This window comes from Phytophthora sojae, assembly GCF_000149755.1.
Source record: "Phytophthora sojae unplaced genomic scaffold PHYSOscaffold_6, whole genome shotgun sequence".
NCBI lineage: Eukaryota > Oomycota > Peronosporomycetes > Peronosporales > Peronosporaceae > Phytophthora > Phytophthora sojae.
The window spans coordinates 962,073-973,278 of record NW_009258120.1 but is presented as its reverse complement, the minus strand read 5'-3'; the positions used below and the strand labels follow the sequence as shown (position 1 = coordinate 973,278).

Here is an 11,206-nt window from a genome sequence, read left to right as displayed (position 1 = left end):
GTTCCCTGCATGATGAGTGTCGTTGGGGGCGCATTAAGCGCCTCGAAGCCGATTCACCTGCTAGACACCAATACCCTCAAGCTCATCGGATTGAGAGCCCATTCGAGACGCTTTTTTTCATCGACGCTTCGATCCCCAACTGGAAGCTTCAAGCAAATCGTTTTCGGCGTTAAATAGTTTTCCGCGAAGGAAATTGACACATGGAGGACCGGGTTAATCTTTTTGTCAGCCCGCGTTGCTTCTATCCGAGTGAACAGCGATAGCGCCCCAGTGATTTCGGTCGTGATACTTTCGCGTAGTACAATTCGCCAAGGCTCCAAGAAACCCCATTTCTCCATCGCGTGTTGTATTTGAAACTGAATGTGGCGAACAGGGGCGACTTCAGTCATTACAAGACCGTGTCGTACCCGTCACAACCATCGACAAACATCGATATCTATGTGACAAATAGAAGATGAAGGTGTGTGAAAGCTGCATCCATTAAACGCATTAGCAAAAAACGATTAGTTGTAGCTTACTACACCAATATTCTCCACACAATCTGGTAAAATTATCCAGGAAAACTTTATATCAATGCGTTACCAATCGTCTGGGTCCGACTCATAGTCCTCATCGGTCCAACAATGGACCGAGCGCTGCGCCGGAGTTGAGGCAAACACAAAGATGAGGCTCAGGATATTTGCGTCCATGAGGCGATTCAACGCGGCACTGGTTGCGCTTGTGGCGACACTCATCAAGGCAGCTTTCGACTCGGCAGGGAGCTTCTCCTTCGCGACAGGCAGGAACTCGCCGTCGCGGCTATTTAACTCCTTGACTTCGTCCGGATCGACCAGTGAACTGGGTCTTACTTCCAGGCTGGTAAGTTCGCGAGTCATTCGTAGTTCAGTATTCTTCAAGCACCGCGTCACGTCGGACAACGTGCTCCTGCGTTCTTGCCACCATTGTAAGAATATCGTCTTGACGGGCCAGCGACGTAGGGACACGTTATGGGCCGACACTACCACATCAAAGTGCGTGACAGAAAGATGTCGGAGTTCTGGACACGCGGTTGAAAATACACAAAGGTCGATTTGAATCGCGGCTGTGGCGTCGTCATCGGGGGCAAACAGTGTTAATCTGCGAAGGCCACTAGTGACCAACGTCAGCAGATCCATCAACACTGCAGCGGTCTCGAATCTGACGCGGCTTATCTCCAGAGATCCGCACAATCGTTTCACTGGGAAGGCTGGATTATCTGAATCCGGAGTGAATCGGATACCTTCGCCAAGTTTCGCCTTGCAAACTCCGTATCCAGGCACGATGACTGTAACCCACTCACCGTCAAGCGGGTCGTGAAGGGCTCGACAGTGGCATGCCCGTGACACAATTAATTCGTTTTCTTCGTACTCACGAACGTCACAGAGTTGCAGCTCACTTCCCCCTTGAATGTCGACGAAACCATACTTGTGGCAACCGCTGTCATCCGATTCCAGTATTGGTTGAGGAAAATTGGCTCGCAGCACCGCGGAAATGGCCAAAATGGCAGACTGCGTCATTGTTGGACCCTGCGAAATGGCTGCCGAGGATACAGACGCGTGCGAGGATCCACAACAGAGTGCGTAAATCAACCAGGTCCACCGTCCAAACCTTGAATTTATGCCGAGCCTTGACAGATGCGCCCCCGCAGACGCCTCTGCGACCGCCGAGCCGATTGCAACAAACATTTCGCTGTCAGTGACCCAGAAGCCGGACAAGTTCAGGTCGCCGTATTCCAGTTGAACGGTATCGGGAAGTATATCGGCGCTTCGTCCGTCCACAGCGCACAGGGGGCGGCCACAGATCAAGGTACTGAGAAGAAACCCGGTATCCATCCTGGCTTGCCGTGAGTGCAACCAGGTGTGCCCAACGTTCAGGTTAAGCCTCGATATGGGTGTCCTAGCCAGCGCTACTGTTAGCTCAGGAGCCCAGGAATGATCCCAATCCCGTATCGTGGCCCACACACTCTCACATGGATCAGTGACAAAGAGTGCAGCGCAATTAGGGCCAGTTTTACCACACATCTGCACAATCGGAGGAACAACGGTATCAAATAGCCTTCCAAGTTGACCCCGAATTGGATCGGCGAATGGGACAGGATTCTGGAAGCCATTTACCTTTGTTGTATGCAGTTGGGCCAGTCTGATTTCCCCTCCGGCAGTGTTGATAGTACCAGTAAGTTGAAAGCCCATTCGAGAGGTACTTGCTCGTTGATTCGTCGAGCCCCATCGCTTTAAGCCTCGTGATAGCTTCCTTAAACTCAAGTGAATACTCCCAAGGGTCTTCCGGAAACCCCAGCAAAGCCCCCCACGTGACTGGAGCCTGCGCTGCAGCGGCGTCGTTAGGTGGATGAGTCCCCCCATTTCGGTAGTTGTATCCGCTTTTCTCTGGTCATCGGCGGCTGCGTCTCGGTCGATGGAGGCATTAACTCTTGGAATGCTTTATTGTTCACCATCGAAAGAAGCGTGAACAGCTCCATAGCCTCTCGAAGCTGGCGTAGCCGACTCGCATCCAGCTGGTTTCTCTCGTCTACGAGAAGCCTCAACGCAATACTTTTGCTGTCCCGATAAATAAGTTTCCGCGAAAGAGATTGACACGTGAAGAATCGGGTCGGCAGTGTCGTTGTTTTCAGCAGTTCCAGTCGATGCAGTGAATTCAGTGGATGCGCTGTTGTGCAGTACCACGCGCCAGTGCTCCAGGAAACCCCACTCCGCCATCTTGTGTTCTTCTGAAGTATTTCGAAGTCGAGCGTCTTCGTCGAGGGCGAAGCGAATGCATCAATCAAAATCTGTGCTCGATCATCTTACGTCCTTCATGAGAATGGGTGCAATACTGGATTCTCCGCTCGTCAAGATCATGGGGCAAAGAGGAGCAGTCCATTCGCATTAAAGACTCGGCCTCGGAGGGCCGAGTCGAGGATCGTCGCAACGTGAAGCTTCGGTCGCGGCGTCGGTCCGAAACTGGGGCTGGAGAAGCCAGCCCAGGGAGCGGTGAGGTGGGTCGAGCGCGTGACCGCGGCGATGATGTCGTTGACGGAGCCGGCACTTGATGGTCACGCCTCAAGAACACGAATGGCGCTGCTCCACTAACTATCCTACCTAGCGTGGGAAAACCCCCGCCGGATGCCGCATCCATACGGAGCCGTTCGGCGGGGAAAACCCATTTTCAGCCTCGCCTTCGTCTCCTCTCAAAATACCCATTGTGTGTTAAGAAAGAAAGAAAATCACACACACTCACTTCAATATACGTCGATATATGTTCTAAACATGAATGCCACCGACTACGAAGACCATCTACTGAAGCGAGAGAGCCAGCACCAAAGCGAGTGTTAGCATTCGCTCAAGAATCGATCGCTGCGTGTTGGCTGCAGACGCTTGAGCTGCGGACGCAGCTGGAGCCGATTCTTCGACCGCGGTGGGCTCGAGGACGCACCCTGGTCCTGGTCTGTTATCGTTTCTTCCTCCGACGCCGAGCCCTCCCCAGACGTAATAGTCATTGACTGATCAACACTTGATATCGAGGCAATGGCTTCATCTGAGCCGGCAGGAGCTCTGGAAAGTGTCCTCTGCACTTGACTCGACACTAGACGAAGACGTGTCTTCCAGTGAATAGTCGAAGTCGATTGCGCAGTAAGCGTACCAGTCGAGGTCTTCAACAGAGTCCGCTGGGGTGCAACTCTCGTACATCGTGTCGATACTGAACTGCACCTCGTTACAAGTGCCGTCCGAGTACTCGCCCCCCACTTCACGTCGTCCGTGCAGATATCCACGGCAAAGTCGGTGTCGTCGGGGATTGTGATGCAATCACAATAGTCTTCTGGGGCCACAGGATACGAAATCATCGTGGGATACGCGTCATCGTCGAAGCCGGCCGTTGTAAAGCTGAAATCGCGTGAGCTCTCGCTAGCGGTGGCGGTGGCGGTGTCGTTCTTGTCAGCAACAAAGTGGGAAGTCGTGCGCGGTGCCTTCGTTGTGGGTCGTTTCTGCCGACGCGATGCCTCAACGAACGCGAAGTTCATCGGAGTTTTGTAAGGTCTTTCGTACACGGTGCTGGGGCGGTATGTTTCGGTGCTCACCGTCTGGTAGTTGGCGCGTGTAAGCCCTCGGTTGACAGCGAAGTTGTACGTGGTACTTCGTGCAGGTTGATACACCATATTGAGCTGGACTGGGCGAGTCGGGTGCGGTGTAATGATCTGCATGTGCAAGAACAGAACACAACCACGTCATCAGTTGAGTCCGCACGCAGAGAGCCCAAGTCGTCGTCTGCATACTCACCGGTTGCGCAAGCTCCTGCTCCGGCACGCCTCAGCCAACCACTTCATGTTTAGGACCGAGCGCCATGAGGGCGCCCTCGGGTAGATGGATAGCAGCAAACAGACAAAGACATCAATTCAGTTTCCATTTTACTCGCAACACAACAAGCACAACCAGAACCTTACATGCGGGCAGCGAGGAGAAATGATAAGTGAACGTGCCGATGGGTGACCCTCAGGCACTGGTCGATTGCTATTGGTATTTCTTGTGCAACCTACAAGTGAGCTGATAAATACCCACGGAAAGGACCAGTGTTCAGTCAGACCCAAACGTCTTGCAAGGTCCTCACCAGTAGTTAATCGGGTGCAAACCATTTTTTAATTTATGAGTTAGCCTGTCCTGAGTAAGGTCTGGTATGGAACTGAACTTTTGTAGATTAATCTCCAGAAATTTATGCTGAACCTTAGGCTGACCAACCGCGCAAAAGTAACCTGTATTGTCAGAGCTAGCGCGGAGTGCAACGTTAACCCCCGACGATATGTACAGCCACATGTAGTGTGAGGTGGTTATTCAAGCCATGCTCACACACATTGGGGTCTTGCAGTGCATTACCCCAGCTGGCATGGACTACGTGAAGAGTCAACTAGGAGTTGGGGAGAACTATCTGTAGAAGAGAACAATCCGTAGAAGAGCAGAAATCTAGAAGTAGACACTGACAGGCATGAGCGCTGGGGCAAGCATGCTATGATTCCCCACTTTTGAATCTACTCGGCGATCAACACTTTAGGAAGTGCCAGCTTCCCTATCACAGTGTTCAAGTTATTTTCTTAAGCGGAACGCGTTACAAAGTCGACTTTAGTGGGATTCGTTTCACTGAAGAAGATGGAGCCAGGACCCAGCAAGGAGAAGATCCCGATGAAGGAACGAGAGTACGATGGTGCTCACCCAATCTTCACGCCGGTGCTGGCCCCTGAAATCACGTCGACCTCGCACGCCGCCCTTGTCCAGTGGCGCAAGGAACGGAAGGTCTATGAAGACATCATGAGAGCGCGCTGCCAGACCTCGGGAGAGGACTACGCTGCGGTGACGAGATCCGTGAAGGATTCTTTCGATCGGAAGCTGCTAGAGACATGGCGTCGGCTCCGGTGGCAAGTTGCAGTGACTGAAGTCGATGACGACAGACTGCGTAGCGAGATCGACAACATTATCAACTCCGTGAAGAACCACACTCTGCCCGACGTGCAAGCTCTGTTCAAGAAACAGTTGCATTTCAACCTGAAGGAGAGTGACGTTAGCGAGCGAGTGCTGCAATATTTCATCTCCTGCGAGCGCATAATTGAAGAACACGGCCTGCATGCCTGTTTTGAGTCGGAAACCGGGCGGAAAGAAAAATGCAGTTTGCTGGTCAACTCGATTACCCCGGAAGGATTGAAGGAGGAGGTGAAAAACGCCTTGCGGTACCAATCGCCTGGAGCCAAGACGGATGAGTGCAAGTTGCACGATGTGATACTGGCCAAGGCACTTGAGCAGAACCGAGACTTTCGGCGATCAAAGAAGAAGAGGGCCTCGGATGATGTTCAAACGCCACGTCAGACACACGAGCGCGGCGGAAAGAAGGCCAAGCTCAGAGCCGAGTCTGGCGTGCACGGACAGCGAAAAACCATGACTCGCGCAAGAAAGAAGGTGCTCCTGCGCGAAATCAACCACGTCCGGAGGCAAAAGGAAAACCTACTGCTACCGCACCGAAGAAAGGATGCCTAAAATGCGGAGGACCTCATTGGCTTTCTAAGTGCCCTGAAGCCAGTGACGCTGAGAAGCGAGACTTGCCGAAGCAGTTCTACAAGAACAAGGACAAAGCGTCCAGCGATGTGAACATGAAGCGACTTCGCGAGGAAAACTGAAATAAGGCGGGCACCGTTCTGCTGAATGGTGTCCTCCGAAAGCCTTACTGCGCAGATACTGGGTCGAGCCGGTGTCTCATCAACGTCAAGACGCTAGCAGAGCTCAACGCAGTAATGGGGAAAGAGATCTCGATAAGGAAACGGGAAAAACCGATCAAGGGCCGTGCAGTTGGGGGGCATTGGGTCGAGGCTGTGAAAGCTGTAGACCTGGTCATCCAAATTGGCACAGGCTGGCATCGTTGAACACCAGAAACCTGTCGAGTGTCTGCTAATTGAAGATGATGATGATGAATTTATCGTGGGTAAGGACTTGTTGAAGTCATTGGGAATTGATGTGGACAGGTTGCTGGAGCAACTTGCACAACCTCAAGTCAACGACGACTGTGATCCATACGACAGCGTTGACGATAAAAGAACTGAGCATCCAGATCTGGCAGAGATCATGGAGCAGTTGATCAAATTGGTTGACGATGCGGTAAAAGCGGGTTTCCCCGTAGCATATCGGCATCACTTGGAAGAATTAGTGAGGAAACACGACATTTGGCGCATCGATCTCCGGAATGACCCTACCGGCTTACGAGATTCGATTGAAGAAGGGTGCAAAGCCGTACAGATGTAAGCCAAGGAAATACTCACCAGCCCAAAGCAAGTTCATGAGAGAGTTCAACGACAAGCTTGTGAAGCTGGGTTGGGTATACCGGAACCAGGCCAGTCGATGGGCGTGTCCTGCGCTACCAGTGAGAAAGCCGGGAACGGAGGATTTTCGACAGACAAGCGACTACAAGCCTTTGAACGCTTTGACTGAGCCTATCGCCGGAGTCATGCCAAATCTCGATGCAAAGCTGCAACATGCCAGGCACAAGAAGCACTATGGACTTTTCGATTTCATTAAGAGATTTTGGCAACTACCGCTGGCTGAGTCGAGTCAAGAGATGCTATCCTGCGCGACCGACGAGGGCGTCTTCACACCAACTCGAGTACCTCAGGGTAGTTGCGATGCGGCCTTGCATTTTCAGGCTACAATGGAGAAATGCTTTGCTGAGCTGGTCTACAAGTCTCTGCTGATCTGGATTGATGATCTGCTCCTGTTTGCAGACACCATCGAGGAATATCTGGCGGCACTGGAGACTTTGTTTGACACTATGGATCACTATGGGTTGAAGTTCAGTGTAATGAAGACTTGTTTGTACCAGCAGTCAGTGACCTGGTGCGGCAAAGTAATTTCAGAGAACGGCATCACGCATGATCCCAGACGGATCAATGCTCTGTCGAACATGCCTCCACCGTCCACGGCAGGTGAACTACAGCAATTTATCTGTGCATCTAATTGGATGCGCGATAGTTTGATCGACTACGCCCGAACTATACAGCCACTACAGCAATGCTTGGATCGAGCGCTCGAGGGAAAACGAAAGACCAAGCGAGTCGCGGTTGGTATTGCGCTGCAGCTGAACGAGTCGGAGCTCGTGAGTTTCGACAATGTAAAGAAGCTGTTGGCGAACTCATCAACGCTAGCCCATCCGAAAGACAGCGCAACCTTCGCATTAGTTTGTGATGCGTCGGATGTTGGATGGTCGGCCATTTTGACTCAAGTGGAGAGCTGGGATGACGCAAAGCGTGTGACTGAGCAAAACCACGAGCTTTTGATCTGCAAAGGAGGGACCTTTACAGGCGCGCAGCTACACTGGTCGGTCGCGGAGAAAGAATTGTTTCAGCGTGTGACGACTTAAACTACCTGTTGCTGCGGCCTGGGGGCTTTAAAATCTTTTGCGACCATCGCAATTTGATTTACATGTTTGTACCACACCCGGAAACGAAGAAGCATGTACGAGGGAAATTGCTTCGATGGTCACTCAAATTGACGAGTATCGCTACACTATCGCACATATAGAGGGTGAGCAGAACGTCTGGGCTGATTTAGTTTCTCGCTGGGGTGGTGCGCCGCCTACATCAGTGATGAGGTTCAAGCGAGTGACGCGCATGCAGACGCAGGCAGAAAAACGACCATTGTTGAGACCACTTGACAAAGACTCGTTCGTCTGGCCAACACTAAACGAGATTGCCGCCACGCAAAAAGCTCATCTACAAGACAGACCAGAGGCCTGCACGCAAGGCGACGATGGAGTGTACCGATCCGACGGCAAGATCTGGGTGCCGGAAGGAGCAAGTGGCCTCATCCAGAGACTGGTTATCGTGTCACACTGCGGTCCTCAAGGTCATCGAGGTGAGGCAGTGATGCTAAACCATATCAAGCGAATCTTTAAATTCAAGGAGATGGCGCAAAGGGCTCGGCGGTTCCTGAAGAGCTGCCTGCTCTGCCATCATGTAAAGGGTGGAGGAGTTATACCACGTCCATGGGGACCTTGTTTTCGCTCGGACGTTCGCAATGGAGCTATCAACTGGGATTTTCTTTTTCTAGGGGAGAGTTTCGGAACAAGCAAGTACCTGCTGATTATCAAAGACAACTTCAGCCATTTTTGTGAGCTCATACCTTGCGATGCGTCGATCGGTCCAGCAGCTGCAGAGGCAATGATGTGGGGCACAGTCGCTACGGAATGCCCAAAACATGGGTCAGTGACAACGCTACGCATTTCAAGAACCAGGTGTTGGCTCTACTTAGCAAGTTCATGAAGGCGAAGCAGGAGTTCGTCGTGGCATACAGCCCGTGGTTGAACGGCTCTGTAGAGCGCGTGAACCGCGATGTTTTGCAGGTGCTGCGAGCAATGATACTATAGTACTCACTCTCATACCAAGACTAGGTTCATCTAATCCCGCTCGTCCAAGCTAATCTCAATCACTCACCGGTGCCGTCGCTGGCAGGAAGAGCTCCTATTGAAGTCTTCACAGGGCTGCCATGCCCAAGTCCGATATCGACCATTTTCGTCCCTGGTTATGCTCCTATCAGTGTGGACACCTCGATGCAGACCATGGAGGAGTCTTTGGCAGCATTGAGGAGCAGCATTGAGAAGATGCATCAAGAGGTGACAGACCAACGTGAACGGCGGACGTTGTTGAACAAGAAACGTGCCGAAGGCTATCAGATGGTGAACTTTTCTATCGGAGACTATGTGCTGAGATCTCGCGTAGATGAAAAGAACCAGAACAAACTCCTCGTGACGTGGGTCGGCCCTTACGTCGTGACGAAGTGCAACGCCCATTCGTTCACAGTCAAGCATCTCGTCACCGGGAGGGAGAGCAACGTGCATGCCTCCCGGTTGAAGTTCTTCGCAGAGTGCGATCTGGAGGTGACTGAAGAGCTGCGTGAGCATATCGCAGCCCAGGGCATCGTGCTAAAGGTGGAGGCTATTCACCAGCACCGTTGGAATGAAGACATGCACGACTATCAGCTGGCCATCAGCTGGGAAGGTCTTGAGGCTATTGAGGACTCCTGGGAGCCTTTGAAGGTCATGCATCAAGACGTAAAGGTGTTAGTTGACGCCTACGTCGATAGAGCAAAGGATGAAAAGCTCACGACGTACTACAATTTGCTGAAAGCGTGATTTGGCGGCAGTGCAGTGCACTAGCAGCCGAGCTGCTGGATAGCATCGCGACTAGACTACACAGTGTGTGCTAGAGTCATGTCTGAGACTAAGTAACCACGTAGGTGCTTAAGTCGTTGACGTTGTATATAGTTATGCAAGCTAAACAAGATACTTTGTTGGCATGAACTGTGGTCAGTTGGCCGCATGTTAGCTTATATCTCTATGGTGGCAGTGCAACCTAAGAGACTTCCCAGAGAGCTTTTGAGTGAACATGGCTTGGGAGGGGATTGTAGTGTGAGGTGGTTATTCAAGCCATGCTCACACACATTGGGGTCTTGCAGTGCATTACCCCAGCTGGCATGGACTACGTGAAGAGTCAACTAGGAGTTGGGGAGAACTATCTGTAGAAGATAACAATCCGTAGAAGAGCAGAAATCTAGAAGTAGACACTGACAGGCATGAGCGCTGGGGCAAGCATGCTATGATTCCCCACTTTTGAATCTACTCGGCGATCAACACTTTAGGAAGTGCCAGCTTCCCTATCACAGTGTTCAAGTTATTTTCTTAAGCGGAACGCGTTACACACTGGATTTACTTTTCTTTTTTCTTTTAATTAGTTCAACCTATGGCTCGCCGATTTCACAGAAACCCCACCACAATCGAATATGCAGCCACAAAGCTCTAACCGTGGGCTCACTAGCACCTGTACAGCATTCGGGCACCGACTGCTTCAAGCAGTTTTTACCGTCAAGGGCTTCGTGCTTCGTAGTATTTGTACGTCCAAGGCGAACTCTGACATCAACCTCATCGATGTTTTAGCGCGTGGAGACAATATTGATGACATTCGACTGCTACTCGACGCTGGCGCTGACGTAGAAGCAACGGATACAGCCGGGCTCACTATCCTCCATCTAGCGGCGCTGCATGGCCATCTCGACATCGTGGAGTTGCTACTAAGGTACGGTGCTCAAGTGAATGCAAGGACGCTAGCAGGTTCATCGGTGCTGAAAGTGGCGGCTACAATGGGTCACCTTCCAGTGGTCGCAGCATTACTCAAGGCCGGCGCCGACATCGATCTTCCTGCCGACGACGGATACACCCCAATCGCAATTGCAGCAGCAAACGGCCACACAGAGGTTGTGGTGCTTCTTGTACAGCACGATGCCTGCGTTGGTATCCCTCAAAACGACGGCGCTACAGCGTTAGGCATGGCTTGTGAACATGGAATCGTCAAAGTTGTCGAAGCTCTTCTTCTGGCTGGGGCGGATGTCAACAGACCGGATAAAGCTGGATGGACTCCGCTCATGAATGCTGCGCTACACGGTCACAGCGACGTCATACGTTTACTGTTGAAGCATGGGGCCTCCATCGGTGCTAAAGGCCCCCAACAAGCAACCGCATTGCGAATTGCAGCCGAGTTTGGCCACGTTGACGCAACGCGAGTACTGATTAATGGTGGGGCGTCGCTTGATGAGCAGTATGACGATGGTACCCCAGCGCTCTTCATCGCGGCGGAGAATGGACACGACGCTGTTGTCCAGCTTCTTGTCAACAA

The 11,206-nt window shown here is 51.9% G+C and overlaps 4 protein-coding genes across 4 annotated transcripts; 2 read left to right on the top strand and 2 right to left on the bottom strand.

Annotated features, from left to right (window-relative positions):
- Positions 1 to 578: 578 nt before the first annotated feature.
- Positions 579 to 2,207, bottom strand: PHYSODRAFT_302835 (hypothetical protein; the record flags this gene model as incomplete). The annotated part of the gene is made up of 1 exon (XM_009532211.1): positions 579 to 2,207. The coding sequence occupies one exon, from the start codon at positions 2,205 to 2,207 to the stop codon at positions 579 to 581; it is 1,629 nt and encodes a 542-aa protein (XP_009530506.1).
- A 1,136-nt stretch (positions 2,208 to 3,343) lies between these two features.
- On the bottom strand, positions 3,344 to 4,168 carry PHYSODRAFT_302834 (hypothetical protein; the record flags this gene model as incomplete). Its single annotated transcript, XM_009532210.1, has 1 exon — positions 3,344 to 4,168. One exon carries the CDS (start codon positions 4,166 to 4,168, stop codon positions 3,344 to 3,346), a length of 825 nt encoding a protein of 274 aa, XP_009530505.1.
- A 1,015-nt stretch (positions 4,169 to 5,183) lies between these two features.
- On the top strand, positions 5,184 to 6,556 carry PHYSODRAFT_316491 (hypothetical protein; the record flags this gene model as incomplete). The annotated part of the gene is given in 6 exon segments (XM_009532209.1): positions 5,184 to 5,558; positions 5,637 to 5,909; positions 6,017 to 6,131; positions 6,267 to 6,379; positions 6,399 to 6,467; positions 6,512 to 6,556. The coding sequence occupies 6 exon segments, from the start codon at positions 5,184 to 5,186 to the stop codon at positions 6,554 to 6,556; spliced, it is 990 nt and encodes a 329-aa protein (XP_009530504.1).
- A 3,913-nt stretch (positions 6,557 to 10,469) lies between these two features.
- Positions 10,470 to 10,730, top strand: PHYSODRAFT_383065 (hypothetical protein; the record flags this gene model as incomplete). Its single annotated transcript, XM_009532208.1, has 1 exon — positions 10,470 to 10,730. A coding segment is annotated over one exon (261 nt), but the record flags the coding sequence as incomplete, so codon positions are not given.
- Between the last annotated feature and the right edge of the window lie 476 nt (positions 10,731 to 11,206).